The sequence below is a fragment of the Equus caballus genome, chromosome 3, assembly GCF_041296265.1.
Source record: "Equus caballus isolate H_3958 breed thoroughbred chromosome 3, TB-T2T, whole genome shotgun sequence".
NCBI classification, from domain to species: domain Eukaryota; kingdom Metazoa; phylum Chordata; class Mammalia; order Perissodactyla; family Equidae; genus Equus; species Equus caballus.
The window spans coordinates 70185700-70210034 of NC_091686.1; the positions used below are offsets into that span (position 1 = coordinate 70185700).

General features: G+C 35.6%; 1 protein-coding gene across 2 annotated transcripts in view; it reads left to right on the forward strand.

Annotated features, from left to right (window-relative positions):
• Nucleotides 1-19734, forward strand: part of JCHAIN (joining chain of multimeric IgA and IgM) — a 32648-nt gene extending 12914 nt beyond the window's left edge. The window contains exons 2-5 of one of the 2 annotated variants that reach the window (XM_070261760.1): nt 9840-10300; nt 13421-13547; nt 17975-18055; nt 18748-19734. In XM_070261760.1, the coding sequence (XP_070117861.1) occupies nt 10237-10300; nt 13421-13547; nt 17975-18055; nt 18748-18952 (477 nt within the window). In that variant the 5' untranslated portion in view covers nt 9840-10236 and the 3' untranslated portion in view covers nt 18953-19734. 2 annotated transcript variants of the gene reach the window in all.
• The last annotated feature ends 4601 nt before the right edge of the window (nt 19735-24335 follow it).

The following is a 24335-nucleotide window of genomic DNA, read 5'->3' on the forward strand; positions in this document are numbered from 1 at the left end:
ACATAACTATTTCAATGGTTAAAATGTGTTCTATATCAATTTTTGGAAATTGGTATATAAATATGCAGTTGACAGAAAGGAGCACAAAATAATTTGCACAAAAGTAAAATTGTGTAGAATGCATTTGTATATTCTTTTAAAAATTAGGAGTTTAATTTCAGAAATAAAATTTAGTATTCTTAATTCTGCACTTAATACTAAGCATTTGCTTAACCTGTCATAGTATGCAAAATGTGGGGCCATTACTTAGTTCTTCAATTACAAAACAGATCCAAGATTACAATCTGAAAGGGGAGGGATAGGCATGCGTTGTTTGGAGTGATATTTAGCCTTTTTTTTGATAATGACTCTTAATTTGTTTTAATTTATTATGAATATACATGTTGCAAAGGATGATATAACAAACACTCATACACTACTACTCAGTTTAAGAAATAAACCATTGCAAACACGGTTGTAATTGCTTGTATTCTCCTTAAAATTATTAAGCATACTTTTAAACTTTTGTTGATAATGATTCTTGGTAAGTTACGTCTGCTCTTGTGGGATTGGAGAGAGAGCGCTCCACAGGAATTTTGGGAAGTCCAGAGCAACCCAGCCAGGATCTTAGTGGAGAGGAATAAATGGCCTTTCACATCAAGGACTTTAGCTCACTTTTGTCATAGAAAAACTCTCTCTTTAATCTTTGTAACTTTATGTACAATGGATTTGTGAACTTTGAGTGACTATAGGATGTATTGGGACTTTTAAGATGTTTAAAATTAAACTGGTAACTATAGCTTCGTTATATTGTGTGTATATATGCATGAAGAATTTTCCAATTTTGAATACTTTATTCTTGCCGCACTTCTCTTGGAGATCATTTTTGCTGTTAGCTTCTCTTGGTAGAAGATCCTTCCTCCAGTGCTCATAGCATCTTCCCTCAATTTATTTTTCTGGGTTGATTCAAAAGTTGCTTTTGTATTGTCTAGTGTCTCAAAGGTATGGGAGGTAAAGATATAGTTTATATGGAGAAAGTGTAAAGACTGTGTTCCTGATGACCCTGTAACATATTTTAGCAGTTGTGTTTTTGGAGCTGATTTGGGCAACACCATTCATTACCAAAACTTATTTTTCATATAAAGTCCAAGGACAAAGGGGAACAATGAATTGTTACACTAAATGCAGAATTTAATCCATTAAAAGGAAGATCAAGAAAGTTAGCTGTATCTTGGATTTAAAGCCAAGAACGCTATTAAAAAATATTATCATCCTTTTTAAGTGTTTAAATGGCAAGATGCCAGGATATCAAGGATCCTTTTATATTATGGAAGACTTTCAAGGGTGGGAAATCACATGATGTTAAAGGTAGGGGCTAAGGAGAGATTGATTACTTAAGATAAGTATTCATGCTAGCCTTGGACAAAATGGAGAATTACAGTGTGTGTGATAGTATAGTATTATATGAGTTAACTTGAAGTGAACTACTATACCCAAAATGTGCCTTTAATGGTTTGGTGCTAGTTTAACCATTGGTTAAGTGGGACTTTAGATATATGCCTTTGAGGTCTATTTTCTGCACTATCCCATTGAACATTTTCTTAATGACTTAAATGAGGATTCTGATGGCATGTGTATTAAGTTTGTAGATGCTGTGAAGCTGAGAGAAATAACCAATGTCTAGGTTTCAGAATCTGGACTCAAAAAGAATCTACCTTGTAATGTTGATTTGAGTTTAGCAAGATAAAATTTAGGCACCAATGCTAAATCTCATACCCAAATCCCAACTGTTTAAGTATTAAATGTGGGGAAGTTATTACTTTATAGAAACACATTTTTTAAAAGGGGATTTTGGTTGACTGTATACTTGATAGAAACCAATAGTATAACACAGATTCCAAAAAAGATACTATCATCTTAAGTTGGCATTTATTGAAAAATGTTACAGTTCTGCTGTGTTTTGTACTTGGTCAGATAACACTTGGACATTGTATACATATCTGGATACCACACTTAAAAAAGTGACATTGACAATATGGAGCCTGTCCAAAAAAGAGACTAATATTGTTAGAGGACTTAAAAGAGACCGTTTTCAACTCCTTGTAAAAATATTCTCCATTCATCCTTTATTCAATCAATATATTTTAGTCATTCCTGTGCTTGGTTCTTGGAAACAGAAGTGAGCATTAAGGCAGTGCTGTTCTCAAGGAGCTTATATTCTGATGAGGAGGAGACAGATACTGAATAACTAAATAAGAATTTCAAACAGTGATAAATACTATGAAGAAAATAAAATAGGGTAATAGTGACTGGTGATTGGTTAGGATGATTAGCGACCAGGGAAATTTTCTCTGAGGGAGTGACATTTGACTTGAGACTTGAGTGATGGTGAGGAGCCAGGCATGCAAGGATATGAAAGTGTTTCATGCAGAGGGACTAGAAAATACAAAGACCCTGAGCAGAAGTAGCTGGAGAGTGATGAATGAAAGGGAGAGCTGTGGGAAATCAGGCAAGATGAGGAGTTTGAATTTATTCTGAGTGTAATGAGAAGCCAGTAGAGGGTTTTAAGTTAAATATAATCTGATTTACTTTTTTGAAAAGATCACTGTCTGCTGAGTGGACAATGAATTATTGGGGTAAAGCTGGATGTAGAGACGAGTTCAGAGCAGTGAATAGTTTAATGAGTTATAAACATGAAGCCATTTTTTCCCCTAATCATTACTTCCAAATTACCATAATTAAATTTTCCTTTGCCTCCCTTTGACAATATTTTAAGAAGATTCAATAATTTTTGTAATTTTCTATTATTAAATGTCTAGTTTATTTGCCATGTACCTAAAATTGCTCTAAAAAGTAGTCTATTAAGAAAAAAAATCTAGTTCAGTCTGAAAACTTATACCTCAAACTCACTTTTAATTTCAAGTCTCCAACATCCAAGTTGAAATAAGGTGGAATAATGAGACCAGATTTACCCTGCCAACTGAAACAACTGATAAAAACCTGACGGAATTTATGAAACAATGATTTTTAAGACATCAGACGTTAGGCAAGGAAGGACAGTGATCTCTGGGTGACAGAAAACAAATGAGAAGACTTCTACAATTGCTCCAGCTTGCTTCACGGAGAGAGTTTCCAGGCCCTGGCTTCACTGGTGAGATCTGCCAAACATTTAAAGAAAAAATAGTATTAATCTACACAAACTCCTCCAGATAATTGGAGAGGAGGAGATACTTCTAAACTCATTCTGTTGGGCCAGCATTATCCTGATAACAAAACAGGCAAAGACATTACAAGAAAAGAACATCTCAGAGCAATATCCTTTATGAACATAAAAGCAGAAATTCTAAGCAAAATTTTATTAAATTGAATCCATCAATTTATAAAAAGGATATTACATAATGATTAAATGGGGTTTATCCCAGCAATGCAAAGTTAGTTTAACACTTAAAATCAATGTAATTCACCATATTAACAAACTAAAAAAGGGAAATCATATAGTCATCTTAGTAGAGAAAAAGCATTTGAAAAAATGCAATATCTATTTCTGATTAAAAACTCTTAGCAAACTAGCAACAGAAGGGAACTTCCTCAGCTTGATAGAGGACATTCAAGGAAAACCTAACATCATACTTAAAAACTGAATTCTGAAGATGTGAATTTTTTAATAGCTTTATTGAGATATAATTGATATACAATGAACTGCACAAATTTAACCATAAAATATGATAAATTTTGAGATAAATATATACTCGTGAATTCATAACTACCATCAAGATAGTGAACATATTCATCCTCCCCAAAAGTTTCCTCATGTACCCTTATAATTCTTCCCTCCCCCTCTTCTCTCCGTGTCCTTACCTTCCCAGGCAGTCACTGATCTGCTTTCTGTCACTATAGATTTGCTTGCATTTTCTAGAATTATTTATATTTAAATATTATATGTCATATGTAATATAATATAAATATAATGATAATCATACATTTTAAGATGTAATTTTAAAACAACATTAACAATTTATGATTACATATTTTTAGAATATATTTTTACATATTGTTTCTAAATAAAATATATGGCACCACACAGTATGTACTCTCTTTAATATTTTGTCTGGTTTCTTTCACTCAGAATAATTATTTTGAGATTCATCCATGCTGTTGTTTATATCAGCCATTCCTTCACTTTTATTGCTGAGTAATGGATATACCACAATTTGTTTATGGACATTTAGTTTGCTTCCAGTTTTAGGCTATTACACATAAGGCTAACACTTCTTCAAAGTGTCCTCTACCTTCCCCCAGAGTCAGAAAAACTCTAGATAGATTCTTTTCTTTTTTTTCCCCCAGTTTTATTGAGAAATAATTATCATTTAACATTGTGTAAGTTTAAGGTGTACAATGTGATGATTTGATGCACACATATATTGTGAAATGGTTACCGCAAGAAGGTTTGTTAACATATCCTTCACCTGACATAATTACCATTTTGTTGTTGTTACAGTGAGAACATTAAAGCTCTACTCTCATAGCACTTTCAGGTATACGATACAGTATTATTAACTGTAGTCACCTTGCTGTACCTAGATCCCTGGAACTTACTCATGTTACAACTGAAAGTTTGTACCCTTTGATTAGCATCTTCACATTTTCCCCACCCCTAAGCCCCTGGCAACCACCATTCTACTCTCTGTTTCTATGAGTTCAATGTTTTTAGATTCACGTATAAGTGAGATCTTATAGTACTTGTCTTTCTCTGTCTGACTTATTTTACTTAGCACAGTGCCTTCAATGTCCATTAACATTGTCACAAATGGCAGAGTTTCCTTCTTTTTTATGGCTGAAAAATATTGCGTTGTGTAAGTATATATGCATATGAAAAGCATTCCTGGGAAAGCTTGACATTTCCCATATATATACACATTGTGTGTGTTTGTATATATATAAATATGTATATGCATATATATATGTACATATGCATGTATACATATACACCACCTTTTCTTTATCCATTCGTCTGTCCAGTGGACACTTAGCTTGTTTCCATGTCTTGGCTATTGTGAATAATGCTGCAATGAACATGGGAGTGCAGACATCTCTCTGAGATAGTGATTTAATTTCCTTCGGATGTGTACACAGGTGTGGGATTGCTGGATTGTATGGTTGTTTTATTTTTAGTATTTTGAAGAAACTTCATACTGTTTTCCATCGTGGCTGCACCAATTTACATTCCCACCAACAGTACACAAGGATTCCCTTTTCTCCACATCCTCACCAGTATTTATGTCTTGTCTTTTTGATAATAGCCATTCTAACAGGTATGAGGTGGTATCTCATTGTGGTTTTTATTTGCATTTTCCTGATGATTAGTGATGTTGAGCACCTTTTCATGTGCTTGTTGATCATTTGTATGTCTTATTTGGAGAAATGTCTATTCAGGTCCTCTGTCCATTTTTTAATCAGATTGGGATTTTTTTTGATATTTAGTTACATGAGTTCCTTATATATTTTATATGTTAACCTCTTATCGGATATATGGCTTACAGATATTTTCTCCTATTTCATAAGTTGCATTTCCACTTAGTTGATTGTTTCTTTTGCTATGTAGAAGCTTTTAAGTTTGCTATAGTCCAAGTTGTTGATTTTTGCTTTCGTTGCTTGTGCTTTTGGTGTCATATCCAAAAAATCATTTACAAGACTGATGTCAAGGAGCTATTCCCCTATTTTTTCTTCTAGGAGTTTTATGGTTTCAAGTTTTATGTTTAAGTACTTAATCCGTTTCAAGTTAATTTTTGTGAGTGGTTTAAGATAGAGGTCCAGTTTCATTCTTTTGCGTGTGAATCTCCAGTTTTCCCAACACCGTTTATTGAAGAGACTATCTTTTCTCCACTGAGTATTCTTGTCTGCCTGTCAAATATTTGTTGACCAGGTATGTGTGGATTTATGTCTGGGCTTTCAGTTCTGTTCCATTGATCTATATGTCTTTTTTTATGTCAGTACCATACTGTTTTGATTACTATAGCTTTGTTGGATATTTTCATTCATACCCTGTAAGGGTCATATAGCATGAGCATGTATCAGTTTCTGTGTTCTACATGATGCAACCCATGGGGAAATGTCAAGCTCTCTCAGGAATGCTTTCCTCACACTTCATTGTGGTTCATAGCCCCAGGCTGAGTTTGCATTTTCTGCATCTCACCAAAGAGTGACCAGCATAATGATGATGATGATAATGGTTATGATGATGATGATGATCACTAGTACTTAAATAGCACTCACCATATGCCAAGATCTGTTCTAACTTCTTTATATGTAGTAAAACATGTTAAGCCTGACAACAATTCTATGAAATATGTATTCTTATTACCCTCATTTTACCGATAGGGGAATTGAAGCATAGGGGTTAGATGATTTGTCCAAAGTGTGCCCAGTGTCACACACTGGTGAGTGGTGCATTGGGAAATAAACCCAAGCAGTCAGACTCAGAATCCTTTCTCTTAACTATTATACTATATTGCTTCTCCATTTCTCCTTCTTGCAGGGTCCCTGATCTCTTTAAGTTATTTTCTTGAATCTTCCCCTCATTTGTTTTTGGGGAGAGAAGAGCACCCTGTACTTCCCCCTGTCAAGAGTAAAGGGGGGAAAGTCTCTTACCACAAACACTACTATTTCCACAAGGCCAACAGCTCCTATGATGGCATTTCCCATCCCCTTCCCCTGCCAAAGTCCTCTGAAGACTGGAGGAGGGAGCTTGGGCATGGGGGGTGGGAGTTGATGGCAGTAAGTTGAGCTCTGTTGCCTCTTGTTAAGCCTTGGAGGAAGTGCCTGACTCTGTAGAGTTTGGGGTACTTAGCCATTCTTGTTTGTCAGCAGTGAGCCCTAGTTGCCAATTCTGGGGCAAAGGAAAAATCGCTTTTTATTATTGAGGCTATTGTAGTAGTCTAGGAAAGAGGATGGAGGCTTGGACTAGGCAGCAGTGAGAATGGAGAGAATAGGACAAACTTGGGATGTATTTTAGAAATAAAACTAATAGGACATGGTGGTAAATTGAATGTGGGGGAGAAGAAAAGAAAGAAATCAAAGAAGAGGATTTTGGCAACTAGGAGGTTGGAGGTGCAGTTCACTGAGATGAGAAAGACTGGAGATGGAGAGAGATTGGAGTGGGAGTGTGAGGGTGGCTTGATCTGGATCATGCGTACTGTTTGCCTGGTTAAGTTTTAGGTAGCTGTTAGACAGCCAATGGGAGATATTAAATAGATAGTTGGATATAGGTGTTTGGAGCTCAATGGGCAAGGTAAAGTCTAGACTTAGACGTTTGAAAGTCATAGCTTGTCCTATGTTCAAAGCCATGGGATCAGATAAAATTAATTAGGGAGAGGCTGGGATAAGGGAGAAGGCTGAAGATCAAACCTCAATATTCAGGGAAAAATTCAGCAAGAGACTGAGAAAGAGTCCCCAATGAGATAGGAGGAAAACAAGGGTTGTATTCTCTGTGTCCCAAGAGAATAAAGTCTTTGTCATGATTTGGGTATCCCAAATATAATTAGCTATGTTCAAAGGAAGTGAAGCATCAACCTATTTCAGATGGTTTTTAAATAAATGCTGATGTCTGCTGTATAGGAAATTGAAACAAAACTTGAGTGGGAGTCAAGAAAGTGAAACTAAATTACCTTAAGATCTCCTTTATCCAGATGAGTCTATCACTGAACCTCTTCCTATAAGAATCATATATATAAATGTAGAAAAATAAACCGTTTTTGGTGAAGAACTTAGACCGTATAGCTGAGGTGCTTAACTCACTCGCATGAAAAGGGTCCCGCTATTCACGTTACATTTTTTAGTGGGAAGAAGATAACTAAAACTGAAGATGAAATGGTTTAAAAGATAAACCAGGACCTGTTCTATGTATGTGTGTGTGTGTGTGTGTGTGTGTGTGTATATACGTTTGGTTAGTGCTAAAAAGATTATGAGACAATTCATCTAAAGCACAGAACTATAAAAATAAATGGAAACCTCAACTAAGTTGTTTTCAGTGTAAGCCTAACCTCTGCTCTCCCACAGATAGTTAATGCTGCTAGTTATCCTCCATCGCCCCCCACCACCCAGGCTTCTCGTCTATCAGTTTTCAAATTTTAGCGTACAACAGAATCAACTGGAAGGCATTTTAAAAATACGTATTCCAAGTTCACATCTGCACAAATTCTGATTGTGTGTAGCCAGGAAATCCATATTTTCACTAGTACTCTCAGTGAGTGGAGGGAAGACGATCCCTGGACCACACTTGGCAAAACACTCTCCTGATCCTATTTTACCAGCATAGGTAACTCTCTTCTGGTGGCAAAGGTGCCACTTGGATCTCCACACCTTATTTTGATTAAAATAATTTCTTTTAGACACATAGTTTACATAATAGAAATACAAAACTATAAGACTGAAATAATAGAAACACCAAATATAGAGCTTTTCTTTAGCTTAGTAATTATGAAACAAATAATCTTTGCTTTTATAAAAAATAAGCCTTTGGGGAAGCTTCGATTTGTCCCCAGGGATTTATCCAACTGGCCTTGAGTTTATTTTCAAGGAAGTAATGACTTATAAATAAATATCCAGGTAACTTCTAATTACTCTTTTTTGGAGTGATAGAATAAATTAGTTATTTAGAAACTAAAGTTAGAGCTGAGGAGCTCTTAAGTGGTTGATATTTGTTTTGACATCCTGACCACACACTAAAATAATGTTCTTTCAGATCTCTTTCTTTCTTTTTTTTTCGTGAGGAAAATTCACCCTGTGCTCACATCCGTTGCCAATCCTCCTCTTTTTTTGCTTAAGGAAGATTAGCCCTGAGCTAACATCTGTGCCAGTCTTCCTCTACTTTCTGTGTGGGATGCCTCCACAGCATGGCTGATGAGTGGAGTAGGTCCACACCTGGGATCTGAACCCGCAACCCTGGGCTGTGGAAGTGAAGCATGCAGAACTTTAACCACTTGGCCATGGGGCCTGCCCCCTGTTTCTTTTTCTAATAGGTATAATTGCTTATGCGAATCCAATATATCTTTTTAAACTCTAAATAGTTTCTAAATATTAGAATTAAAATGAGAGTAATATTTGACAGTATAGTAATATTGTGTATTCTAGTGCTTGGCACTTGGTTCTTGCTAAATATTCAATACGTATTGATTGAAGGAGTGCAATTATGTGCTAGACTTTAATATTTTCATTCTGCCATTTTTTACTGCTAGCTATGAAATCCGCTTACCTACTTATGATCCTGAAGTATTTCTTTAGCACCTCTCAAAATTCTAGGAGAGCCTTAAAAAATTAGAGAACTGAGAACCAAAAGTAATGTAGATTTGAAGTTGCATATAAATGTAACCAACATGTTCTTGAAACCAACCCTGCCTAAGAGGCAGGACATTCTAGCATGTTGAGGTGGAGGGTAGGGGGATGCCCTGTCCAAAAGCTCAGGTTTTTTTTTTTACACTAATTAATGAAAAAAATTTACAAGAAATACTGCAGTGATTCAGTTTTTTGTTGAGGCAAGGTGTGTCAAATGAAAATCATTTCACGGGTTTACAATTCTGAGAGGTGTTACTAGATGAGCAAATATAGGCTCTGCCTTAATGCTATCGAAATAAAACGTGCTGACTGATACATCTGGGAACCACCTGTTTCTAATTCCAATTCCATGTTTGAACTTATAAAATAACCGAAACTATCAGAATATGTATATATGATATATATATATTTAAATCTGGTAACTTGGTTAAATGAAAACTAAAAGAAAAAGTTGATGTAAGATACAGTTGGGATCTTAAATGACTTTAATTCATTCCTTTTCCTTCTTTTCCCTTCATTTATTGTTCCAGGCACAACAAATGTCGTATATTTCATCTGGAAACTTTACACCTAGGTAATAAAGTTGATAACCCCTATTTAAATATTCTTAAAGGACTCGCCTTGAAATTGTTACTATTCTTCTGGTTTAGTTATATAGAGTATATGTAAAATAAAAAGTGATTGCATTAAAACGTGGCTTTTGAGGGACACTTTGAAAGAAACTACATAAATCTGAGCGATAGATTTCTTTCCAGTGCAGCATTTAAATTTCAGACTGCAACCACAGTTGTGATTGTTTTTAGTTTGTTAGCTGCCTGCAGTGTTATTTTAAGAAAGCAGAAGCGCCATCATTTGCACACTCCTTATAGATGACACACCTTAACCCTGACATTTTAGCTCCAGTTTTTCAAAAGCGGTGAAGTCAAGATGAAGAACCATTTGTTTTTCTGGGGAGTCCTGGCCATTTTTGTTCAGGCTGTTCTTGTGACAGGTATGTGGTATTTTGAAAAAACCCAGATAAATGGAAAAATATAGCACAGAGCTATTCTTCAGATTTAAGCATTTATGTTTGTGCTTTGCTTGGCCAGCTATATCTGGTTACTTTTTCTAACATGCCTTAATCTTTATAAGGGCAGTGATCTTTAGGCAGACAAGACTCACTGTAATTCTTTTTATTTTTTTTCTCTTATTTGCCTACTATAACCTAGAGAATAAGAAAATTTATATTTCTGGATAAGTATTGGTAGCTATGCTTATGTGAATATTCATATTGAATCTTGAAAATCAATAATCTTCTTGAGCGTCTTAAATTAACATTCTGGAGAAATGAAGTGAAAATTACTGTAAATACAATGTAGAATGCATTAGGATTTTATTTCCCCAGAGAGACTGGTATTAGTTCTAACAACTTTCCTGGGTCTAAGCCTACAGATTTATTATGACCCTTTAACAATGTTTAATGTTATACAGGCTGCCTATAACTTGATGGCTGAAGTTTGATTATTTTGTTTATTAACCTTTCAAACTACTAAAGAAAATAGAAGTACAGTATTTAATAATTTTCATCTAGAAGAGCATATGAATTAGGAATGATATAATTTGGCTGGATAGTTTCTAACACTTAGTGAGCTTATTATTCTTATTTCAGGATAGAGTATGGTGTAATTAATAGTCATCTTACATATATTTTTGTACTAATTTAGCATTAAGAATAATGAATTTCTAATAATATTTAAAATATAAAGATAGTAAAACATGTACAGTATATGTATCTATGCATATATAAATGTATGACCATGAACCTGTTTATATACCTACAAACATACATGTAAAACATGTATGTAGCTATATATCTATAAGAGCTATTATTTATTGAGTACATACTCTGTTCTAGGCATTATGCTAACTGCTTTACATATACTATTCCATTTAATTCTCACAGTAACCATTTGGGGATAGGTGCTATTATTGTTTCTGACATATAATTGAGCTCTTGAGATTTAGAGAGGAAAAATAACTTACCTAAGGTCATACAGCAAGCATGTGGTAGGTAGTTAAGTAGGTAGAACCCAGGCCATCTGACCCTATAGCCCACACTCCTAACTACTATCCTATTCTACCTGTATAAGAGAATCACCTTTTGGTGAACTCACTGTGCTCATATCTAGTATGTGTTGTTATGTCTATTTTATTATTTGTTTGAACTGAACTAAGTTAAATTTAACAGATATTTTTTGAGCACCTACTATGTCTCAGGTGCTCTTGGAATAAAGTAAGGCACAGTCTCTAATAAGAGGTTTATTGGGAAAAATACTGCCTGTCACTGAGAGAGAATATTAGAATCTTACAAGTCTTGGTGAATTGAAAGTATTTGTACATTTTCTGGTAGGTATATTAGGCTGCCTAATATTTTTATATAATAACAGTAATTATAGTTTTTCCCTAGATTTCTGGCAAGGAAATTAATCATATGCCATAAAGAAAATATAGACATTTTCTATTTAAGACTTAACAGTCAAGTCACATACTCGACTTCAATCTATATTTTTGGTCAGGCATTACATGCTCATTAGTATTTTACTGAGAAAAACATTTAAGAGTCATGAATACAGGAGTAGGGAAGATACCACTTAAGTCATCTTACTCTTTTCAAAACGTTAATTAGAGTTATATCATTATTTTAGATTGTTACTTCATCATGTTTCTTGTCCAATACCATACAGACTTTTATCAGAAGATTTATTACGAAGAACTTATGAGTAATGGAATAATAATGCATTATAAAGTACTTCAAACAATTATAAGTACAATAACAATGGTCTTAAAGTGTTTTTGTAATGACTGTTATCATTAAGACTGAAATACTACAATTAGGTCCTCTCTGCTTTGAGATCATCTCTAGAATGATTAGACTTCCAGTTACAATTATATCTAGCCTGATCATTTAACCTTTATAATTTGAATTCATGTGCTAAATCTTTGTTTTTTTGTTGAGGCTTGATGGGAGGAAATTTTAAAGGTCACTCAGCTAAAATTATAGAAATAAAAAGGATTTAATATCATTATTATTGTTTAATTGGTCTTATTAAGTAAAGCTATTATTAACTCTTCAAACATCTGTTAACTAATCTAAGTCCAGATAGTAAGAAATTTTCTTTGTTTATTCTTTGCAACACTTACTATACCTCTTTGTCTAATATTCAGATTTGACAATAAATGTTGACACTCAGAGTTAAGGCTTTAGTGGTCATCTGTGTATTCATTCATTTATTTATTTTTTCTTCCCACAGGCTTATTATATTAAATAGAGCTTATACCTCACAATATTTTCTGAATTGTTTTTGAAAATTTGTGGCACTTTACATGTATATATATCTTTTAAAATCATTCTTATCAGAAATATAGCACCTATTATTTTATTTGATTGGATCATTATACCATGATAACCTGATTTTATTATGAAAAAGAAGAATATGATTAAGTATAATTAATATAATATAATTAATATCAATGTTAATATAAATAATATAATTAATATGATTAAGTTTAGGAAAATTGTAGTGGAGAATATTTAAGTCTCACAAAATAAGGTTATCTTGGGGAAAACATGCCTGTTCTTAGCTCTAATGCAATCTAAGCCAAAAAAAGAGTGTAAATGGGAGTTCAGGAAGGATGTGAAACTTCTGACTGGGTTTATAAAGGCTAGTGTTATTTTTTGTTCACTTTTGAATGAATTGCTTCCGTCTGAGAGAAATCCAGCCTAGATTTTTCTTTTCTCTCTCATTTTGGCCTTTGACACTGATTTTTACAAGGCTACGTGAATTCAGAGAGCTGTGCCTTTCTTAGAAGCATTAGATTAAAACCAGAATTCATTCAGCTTAGATTCCCATAGGGAAAAAAAGAAAATTCCTTTTGCAGTGCATTTGGATTTCCTTCACTATGCTGTGAGATTCCACTTAGCTATTTTAGATTAGGAAAGAGAACAAATGGAGAAAGCTGAAACTTATCAACCGTAAAACAAGTTTTCTGCAGGAAAAAAAATAAATTAGCTCAGTACAAAGTATATAAATAGACTTTTGTTTCCCTTTCTTCTTATGTTTTCTCTTTCAAGCCGGAGATGAAGGTGAAAGGATTGTTCTGGCTGACAACAAATGTAAGTGTGTCCGGGTTACTTCCAGGATCATCCCCTCTCCTGAAAATCCTAATGAAGACATTCTGGAGAGACACATCAGAATTATGTACGTGGTATTTCACATTTCATTTTTTCCTGTTGTTAGCAGAGATACTTTCTGATATTAGCCATTGTTTGAATGTAATACGTATATCTTTAATCCTCTTTTTTTTTTTTTTTAAAGATTGGCAATTGAGCTAACACCGTTGCTAATTGTCTTCTTTTTTTTTTTCCTGCTTTTTCTACCCAAATCCCCCCAGTACATAGTTGTATATTTTAGTTGTTGGTCCTTCTGGTTGTGGCATGTGGGACACCACCTCAGCATGGCTTGATGAGCGGTGCTAGGTCCATGCACAGGATCTGAACCGGCGAAACCCTGGACCGCCAAAGGGGAGCACGCGAACTTAACCACTGGGCCCCAGGGGCCGGCCCCTATTCCTCTTTTTGATGTGTAGCACCTTACATAAGGTTGAATCTGGTTAATGGGCTTGCGCCAATTATGTAGAAGTTGGGAGCAGGAACAAAGGTTTCCAGGCAATGTAAGTCTAGTCAGCTAGATCAAATTATAACTGAAGGTTCAGATATAGTCATCAGTGTACCCTATTTATATGGAGTTATTTCAGTTTGAATCAGAACTTTTAGTTGCCCTTTGATCAAACTGAAACTGGAGTTAACACTAAAAGCCTTATTTTTTTACCATATATGGACTACAGAGTATTTTACACTGTACTCAACCATCTATTTAAAGGTAAGGTATTGACTAATTTGATTCAGTCTTCATTTGTATATTGAACTTTGGATATTCATTTCATTTCACACATAGTCAAAGTTATAAGCTATAGTCTTATTCAATAGCAAAAATGCTAATGATATTTAAGAAATGAGATTCCTGTTAGATTCAATCTGTAATGTCTTCCTTGGGAACCACTCCTACCTTGAATAGATTCCCTGCAGTCAAGTACCCGTTATTGAAACAGAACGTAATATTCAGTCCCATTTAATCAATGAGAGAAGTATAATGTGTTTAAGAATCTGTTTCGGGGCTGGCCCCGTGGCCGAGTGGTTAAGTTCGTGCGCTCCGCTGCAGGCGGCCCAGTGTTTCGTTGGTTCGAATCCTGGGCGCGGACATGGCACTGCTCATCAGACCACGCTGAGGCAGCGTCCCACATGCCACAACTAGAAGAACCCACAACGAAGAATATACAACTATGCACCGGGGGGCTTTGGGGAGAAAAAGGAAATAATAAAAATCTTTAAAAAAAAAAAAAGAATCTGTTTCAAGTTCTAGCTAGGTCACTTAATAGCTGTGTGCTTCCGTATGCAAGTTACTTATCCACTCTAAACTTCAACTGTCTCATCTTCAAATGGGGGAAATTGTGTGTATTATATAGGGTTATTGTGAAGAGAAATTGAGATCTATTCCTTTTAGAGACTGCGTAGTTCCTGGAACATTTTCAGAAAATATTTGCTGTTACTTATTTATGTAGCCTATGTGCCAGTTACCATAATGTCGCTATTCTTACAATGCCTCTGGTGGTTTTGCTAACATTCTTATTAGGATAAATTACAAATGCCTCAGCTTAACTTGCAACATTCAGCGAAACTCTCAAGCTCTTCCATTGCCGCTTTTTTTCACCTTATGTTTGAAAATCCAGCATCATTTTAGAGCTTTTCTTGCCTCACACTCACAGTACTTGCTTCCTTTTCTGTTTTTGCTTGAAGAACTCTTTCTCCCACCCCTCTTAGCTTGGTTAACTCCTCCTCAACCTGTGTGTTTTACTTTAGACATCACCTCCTCTAGCAGGTTTTTTTCCCACCATTCAGACTCTATGCCACATAGCTCCCTATTAGAGAGAGAACAGTTGGAGAAGCATGTAACTTGAAGGGATGGCATCCATGACGTTGGCACCTAAACTGTGTTGAAGGGGAATGTCTATCTTTTGTTTTAATCTCCGGGGTCCCAGGGGGAAGATTTTTAAATGGCACTCCGTGATTTTCCAATTCAACTTTTTATTCTACGACATGATTCTTTTTATGATATTATATGGTTTTCTGGAATCAAATAATTCAGTTACTTCATGTCACTTTGCCTCATGTGTGTCAATGGTTCCCTGATCTCATTTCTGAAAGTTCTGTTATCATTGCTGTGTCATTATCCCGTTATTCCCAACTCCATCACTTACTAACAATGTGACTTTGGGCAACTTGCTTAACTAATTTGAGTCTGTTTCCAAACTGTAAAAAAGGAATAATTATCCATATATATATAATTATTATATATATATACACACATATACTTTATAGGGTTGTGAGGATTAAATATGATAGTGTATAAAAGCATCTAGAACTGTGTTTGGCCCACAGTACACACTCATACATATTTGCTTCCTTATCTTTTTCATCATTTAGAGCCTTATCTCATATTACTGGAGCCTGTACCATCTAATAAAGAATAGGTCCATTCATTTGGCATTTTAGTGCTACTGAATGCCACTGAAGACTGGAGCTGGGGAAACAATTTATGTAAAACACAGTCCATGCCGTCAAAGAACTTACAGTCTAGTAGGGAGCTTTAAACAATTAAAAAGGCGGGGCCAGCTCCGTGGCCGAGTGGTTAAGAAGTTCGCGCCCTCCTCCTCGGCAGCCCAGGGTTCGGATCCTGAGCGGGGACATGGCACCGCTCGTCAGGCCACGTTGAGGTGGCGTCCCACATCCCACAACTAGAAGGACCTGCAACTAAGATATACAGTTGCAGTGTACAGGGGGGTTTGGGGAGATAAAGCAGAAAAAAAAAAAAAAAAGATTGGCAGCAGTTGTTAGCCCAGGTGCCAATCTTTAGAGAGAAAAAAAACAATTAAAAAGGCAATTACAGTACAGTGCTGTAAATGCTGTGACAAGAAAAGGCATCAAATGTTATAGGAGCACGAGAGAGGGGCACACAGTTCAACCCTGGGGAGCAGAGGGAGAGTGGCAGTGGGAGGCAGGAAAGGGTGTTTGGAGTAAGTGGTGGAAGTGGATGATGGCCGTTAGCTGGCTGAATGGGAACTAACTAGGTAAATGTGTGTGGGGCGTGACGAGGTTGATCATTCCAAGGAAAGGAAACAGTTGCTGTGAGGGTTTTGTGAGATCATCATGTAATGTGTTTAGCATGGCACGAGGCACACTGTAAATACTTAGTAAATGTTAGAACAGTTGTTGTTTTCGTTATTGTTGAGACTTGGAGATGAGAAAAGCATGGTGAATTTGTGGAACTGCAAGCAGCTGTTTACAGCTGGCATGTAGTGAAAAGCGGGTGGCATGGTGAGAGATGAAGCTAGAGAGGTAGAGCTATATCATGAAGTGCCTTCTGTGCCATCTTAAGGAGATCTTTTTATCTGTGGAGAGACACCGTAAGTTTTAAGCAGAGAGGGAAATTAGGCTTGTATTTTAGAAAGGCCATTTTGGCAATAATGTGGCTAATGTGTTGGAGGGGTCAAGACTGAAGGAGGGTATTGCTAGAATCTAGGAGAGAAATGGTGGTGTCCTGAACCAAGTGGATGGATTTCACAAGTGCAAATAATTAGAATCGATTGAACTGTGAGATGGGTTAGTTATAGGTCATGACAGAGACGGAGGACTCAGGGATGGTATCCAAGTTTTTGGCTTGGATATCTATGTGGGTGGTATAGCTAAAGACTGAGTTAGGAAACATAAGTTTTTGTTTGTATCTTTTGGTAGGGAGGGATGCATATGAGGAGGGATGATGACATAGATGAAAAAATGTAAATATTAATGAAATCACCTGAACTAGTTGGTAAGTGTTATCCCATTTTTCACAGAACATCACCAAATCAAGAGATCTGGATTCTAGTTCCAGCTTTCCTACTTAGTAGTTGTGTGAACTCAGGTAGCTCACTAACCTCTCTGATTTATAATTACCACATCTCTATAATGTGGATAATAATATCTGTCCATTCATTCCACATACATTGAACATATTCTACATGCCACACATCTAGCAAGGCACTGGGAATACATAAATGTTTTTGCCTTGAGTTTATATAGTCTAGGGAAGCAACGACTCTGAAGACAAGAACTATGATATGGCATTTGTTATAATAAAGATATATGAACTTTAATGAGACTACTGAGGAAGGAGTTTATTGAGGGGTGGGCATGGGATCAAAGTAGTCATCACAGAGAAGGTAAAACTTGAGCTTGTTTTTAAAGAAAAAGCAGGGATTTGCCAAGTAAGCAAAGATAGTTGACAGAGGGGTTGCTGTGAGGTTTATTTTGAATGAGAAATGTTTAAAATATAGTGAAATACTGTGAATCTGAGTAATAGTATTACTGAAGAGTGCTTATAGAGTGCTGAAAGTCCTAAATGTCTGCATGAAATATACTTAATGAATGTATATACCCCTCCAATGAAATGTCTTAGCAGTGTGCCTGTTACCAAAAATATCAATATCTGCTAGTTTCATTATTTTCCTTTGTTTTCTTTCTTTCTTTTAGTATTCCTGTGAACAGCAGAGAGAATATCTCTGATCCCACCTCACCAGTGAGAACCAAATTTGTGTACCATTTATCCGACCTGTAAGAAATTTTCCTTCATACTAATATGCATATAGAAATTAATAACTTTTAATTAAACTTGTTAGTAAGAATGTTTTTGAAAATATGTTGGGGTATAGACATTTAGCGATATACTTTGAACTTTGGAATACATTAATTCTTATGTTAATTATTAGGTATCATAAATTCATAAAACTTTATCACAGATAAAAGATAGCTATAAATTTATTCTAAAGAAGAAATTATTGCTATTAGTACAAGAGGAGCCAGTTTGTCTTAATAGTTCACTAATTGTATTTGGGACATATTAACATGCAGATGTTTCTTTGGAAACTACAGGATTCAACATCAAACAATTAAAAAAAAGTTTATCACTTTCTTGTCACTATATATAACTCCTTAAATCCTAGTATACAGTTGAGCATAAATCTAACAGAGTAGAAGTTGCTATATGGTGTAGACAAAACAATCATATTATCATATCATTGGTAATTATATTGCGTACTTTCTACTAATTTTTATATATTAAAGGTTTAAAAATCTCATAATCTACTCTGTATTGTAGAGCAGCTGAGCTCTGAAAGGAGTCACCCTTTGTCAGTTGTCAGGTCAGAGCTGCAAGCGCTAATTGATTTTGGATGGAAATGTGTAGTCACTCAGATTCAGAGACACCATTTGATGGGGGTTGTCTAATGCATATATTTGTTTTTCAGCTGTAAAAAATGTGATCCTGTAGAAGTGGAGCTGGATAATCAAGTAGTTACTGCCTCCCAGAGCAATATCTGTGATGAAGAAAGTGAGACCTGCTACGCTTATGACAGGAACAAGTGCTACACAAATAGGGTCCCACTTACCTATGGTGGTCAGACCAAAATAGTGGAAACAGCCTTGACCCCAGATTCCTGCTATCCTGACTAATTTAAATCATTGCTGACTGCACATCTCCTTATCTTAAAAGGCTCTCCATTTTGATATGTATAGTTAATATATTTACTAATGAATTGGAAACCATTACTTTTTTTCAGATAATATAAAAATAACTTCTCCCCCCAAATAATTGAAGTAGCAACATTGTTATTTTTATTGGGTAATTACTTCTCAACTGTATGTTCATATGTTCACACTCAGTATTGAATCTCTCACTGGCCTGATGGGGTATGCATCCTTAAGAATATAATTTCTAGCATTTAAAAAAATAGACAAGGGCAGAAAATAAAACTCAAAGAGTAAAAATCAGGAGAGAGAATTAAATTTTGCCTTTTCTTTTTGCTATGCCTTGGAGAGCCAGAGCTTTTGCACTTTCCATACTATTTTCTTTTAATAAAATATCACTGTGCAGAGAAAATTTATATGTAAACGTAAGTCAATTATATGTTTTCATTAGAAAAATAATAATTGGAAAACATGTTTTGGAAATATTTATAAAAATCATTTAAAATGGGTCTCTAATGTTTATCAAACCAGTTAGCCAAAAGTGACATAATTAAATGCATAATTAAAATATATATTTTGACATAGAGATTTGGTAGCAGATGGTAAAGATTTTTCTTTTTAATGGGTAAAATTTTTTTTGATAATCAGGATAGTGTAAGAAATTACCATTGGAAATCATCTGTGTTGTAACTGAATCTTACGAAATATGTATTCAAAATTTGTATTCTCTAGCATAGCTTGAACAATTAAATAGATTCATAAGCATATACCTGTGTGAAATAATTTATTGGAAAAATGTGTTAACTTTGTTTATGTAAGTTAAAATATAGTTTATTACTGATGAACAGTTTGTAAGTATGATGTAATTATGCATTAATCGCTGAATTCATACATGTGCATATTTGAGGTAGTTTGTCATTTAAACCTAAAAAGGCCAAGTCCCTCTTGACAAACACAGTGTTTATCATGGCACATAAAATTTCTTTATGGCAGAAAGCCACGGCCAGTTAACATACATATCTAAGGGTACTGTGGAAAGTAAATGCTGACTGTGGATTTAAAATAATGGGAGGCTGATTAGTAAAAGTCAGTTTCCTGAAGAGGCATTTTCTTCTTTTTTTTAACTGTAATAGTCATTTTTAACAACTTCCACTCTTCATACCGATTATTCAGTGTTTTCTTAGGGATAAAGCTAGGACACTCTGGTGCTTCAGAAGGAATCATAGTTTTAACAAGCTAAAGGTAAATCATTCTTGACTAATTTTCAATCTAGTATACGGTTTTAGCCTAGTCTTTGAATTTTATTTAATCAGTAAATATTTATTGAATATTTACCATGTGCAAGGAACTGTTCTAGATTTTTGGTGATTAAGCTGTGTACATGCCCTCAAGATAGTCACTATTACCACTCACTCCCTAGGACTCTGCTCAGTTGTCATCTTCTCTATGAGGCTCATCCTGATCATTTAAAAACCCCTATAAACCCCATTCCCTTATCTTGGTTTATTTCCCCCCACGTCCTTATCACCTTCCAGCAGACAATATACTTTTCTTATGTGTTTATGGTCTGTCTTCCTCCACTAGCACCTAAGCTCCACAAGGTCAGCCATTTTTGTTTTGCCCATTGATGTACCCCCAGCACTGAGAGCGGTGCCTGGCATGTAGAGGCACTCAATATATAGTTGCTGAATGAGTGAATGTGAGTACAGCTTAGTTGAGGGGACAAGACATATGCATAAATAATTACAATCGCTTGGCAGAATCTCATAAAGGCAAAGAAATAGGTTCCAGAGTGTTAAGAGAATTTATGGGAGATTTTCTTTTTTCTTCTTCCAGTGTTATTGAGATAGGATTGACATACAACACTGTATAAGTCTAAGGTGTACAGCATAATGACTTGACATACGTATGTATTGTGAAATGATTACCACAATAAGTTTAGTTAACATCCATCACCTCATATAGTTACAAACATTTTTCTTTTCCTTGTGATGAGAACTTTTAAGGGGAGACTTTCTTTTTTTTTTTTTTTTTTAAAGATTTTATTTTTCCTTTTTCTCTCCAAAGCCCCCCCGGTACATAGTTGTATATTTTTAGTTGTGGGTCCTGCCAGCTGTGGCATGTGCGATGTGGCATGTGCGTCAGGCCTCAGCATGGCCTGACGAGCGGTGCCATGTCCACGCCCAGGATTGGAACCTGCAAAACCCTGGGCTGCGGAAGCAGAGTGCACGAACTTAACCACTCAGCCACGGGGTCGGCCCCAGGGGAAGACTTTCTGAAGAGGCTCCTTTACTCTCTCCTCATCTTTCTTTAGTTTCTCTGCATACCCAATAAAAAAAGTTTTTGTTACCACATTGCAGATTCCTGTAGGAAAGACCCCTATTCCAGCATTATCACCTCATTAAATGTCAGCTAGAAGAGGACTGCAAACTTATGGTCTTGAAGGTCTTCCTTCTTCAGAAGTTCAGTTAAACTCTAAGACTATCATATTAGTAACAATTTAGCGCTTACGGTGTGCTAGGCACCAATCTAAGTGTTTTATTAAGCATTAACTCGTTCAGTATAAATACAGAGTAGCTGGTGGTTCTTAAATGAGAGTAACTGAAGAAAAACTAAAGCCTTCCTGTTAGTTTCACTCATACATTTGCTTGTATTAGTGGACAAGTTTGCAGGGAAACATTAAGGAATCAATGCAGATGAGGCAGCTGTGAAAGGAGACTCGTGCTTCTTTGCAGGGAGCCTATTTGACCTTTGGCCTTCGTATCCATCGCTGTGTTTGTGCTGATCCCACCCAATGATGATTGAGTGTGGCAAGGACACTAAGGCCAGTTCCTGGGAGACACAGGACTCCCCTGATGAGTGACTGACTTGAGAATTCCCCATCAGCCTCGCTGAAAATTTCTTATCAGATATTACCTACCCAACCTTCCTTCCTATCCTCTTTCCTCCACAGGGGTCAGACCCACATCAGAGTCTGATGGCTTTCCCAGCATTCTTAGCTTCCTGCTCCATTTTCTCTTATAGGTGTTTTCCCTAATAAGTCTCTTACACCTTTACTCTCATCTTGCATTCTGCTTCTGCAGGGACTGAATTAACATAGTAGCCAATTATGAGGTATCTGATTTAATGACGATGATGATGATATTTAGTGTTCTTCACAGACCAGTTGATTCACCTGTGCCATCTCTTTTAACCCTCACAATAACTCTGCTTTTATACTGTAAATGAGAAAACCAGCTGAATGGGTAATTAACAGTTTGGCTGGTTCACTCATCTAGTAAATGTCAATGAAAACTCTGACTCCCTGCTGCAACCTTAACAATATCAATAGAGGCTCTTTAGCAATCATTTCTGCCCTCTATAATGTTTTCTTGCAGCTCATGCGGCATTGTGAAGTTAATGTGACCAATTCATTGATCTGTCATAAGTGAATTATTTTTGTACTTTTTGTTCTCCCTTTTAAATTTGGATTAAATGGGTATTTTAATAAGACAGGCATAGGTAGGTGTTATTGGTGAGAATGTTTTCCTTCTGCATAGTTCTTGACAAGTTAGCCATTTGCCTAAAGTGAGCACACTCAGCACCAGCCAGGGGAAAATTATGCTAATTAACAACGAGTCTTGCTTCTTTGTGCCAGATCCTCAGAAATTAGTTTTATAATTTCTACGCCAAGCATTCAGTTCTCACTTTAAGACAATTTTTAATGGCTTAAGTAATTTTAATGATTTTATATAACTTGATATTCAAAATGAACCATAATCACCCTTCTGTAAGCACAAATACACAGATGTATGCAAACTTATAAATGGACATGCCCAGACTCCCTGACCTGGGAGAGGTGGGATAGGGAAATTACACTTTAACGGACTTTCAAGCCCCTGGAGTGGCAGTGTGGACGAATGGGGAAACCCATGGCCTAGACTGGAACACAGACTCTCTATTTAGTCACTAAATGACATTGGGCAAGTTCATTCAATCTAAGATTGTTTCCTCTTTGAAAAAATCGAGTAAAAATATCTCGAAGTTTTTCTAAAAATAAGGATACATGCCGTAATGTATGTATATCACTTAGTAGAGCTACGTAGCACTCCATACCCTCTGTAAGTTGCAGTGGTTATTGTATGTTAAGTGTCTTTTGGCTCTTCTTTCTGCCCAGGCATCAGAGAAAAATGTAAATATGTGTTAGATCAATGATTCTCAGACTTTCAGATTGAGCCCCATCCCCAGAGATACTGGCTAGGTAGTTCTGGGATGCAGCTGGAGAAATTGCATTTCTCAAAAAATTCCCCAGTGCAGCTGCTGCTTGGGAATTTCCTGAGAACCACTGTTTTAGAACTCTAAACCTCCATCTCCATCTAGTGGTTGACTTATGAAATGCAACATATATGCGTTTTTAACACAATTTCATTTAACCCAATGAAATACATACTATCTTCATTTTACAAATGATGAAACTGAGATGCAAAAAAGATGAGGTAATCTGCTCAAGGTTTTACGAGTAGTAAATGGAGAACTGATAATTGGATCCAAGACTGTCAGACTCCAAAGCCAATGCTCTCACTCATTGTTACCTTGTCTAAAATACCTTTTCAGACCATTTTGCCCTGTAATTGCACTTCTGAAGAAATAATCAGAGATACGGAGAAAGAGGCATAAAAATGTTTATCACAATATTATTTGTGATTGTGAAAAATCATAAGAAATTTCAAGTCTGTCATCAAAGGGAATAATAATATAGGTATACTTCAGAATATACAGACCACAAAAATGAAGGTTTAAGTATTTTTAATTTTGTGGAAATTGCTTAGATAATGTGAAGAGGGAAATGTATGATATGTCATAAAAGAATTGTTTTAAGACCCCCCTCCCCCACCAGACACGCATGTAGGAGAAAATAGGCCAAAATATTAACATTGGATGGTGGGATTATGTGTTATTTTTATCTGTTCCCTTTTACTTTTCACTGTTTACCAAATATTCTACAATGAGTATGTATTTTGTAATTATAAAAATATTAGTCATTATTAATTATAATTTTTAATCAATTATTATATTAAAATTTGAGAAATTCTAAATTTCTATCCATTTAAAAAATGTATTTAAAGAAACAGTGATGTTTATTTGGCATCCACTCTGTGCTCAGCACAGTGCCAGTTGCTATGAGGGATACATAAGAAGAATGAGAACTGGGCCTCACTTCTTAGGAGTTTCCTTCCTCCATCTATAGGCAGAACCAACAGGAAAAAATTAGCACATGATGTAAGACAATATGTGATTAAGTATAAAAGATGATGTGCTGTGAGCTTTCTGGGTGGCTAAGGATGTCAGGCCTGGGGTAATTTTGGAAAGATATTAATGGAACAGGGCC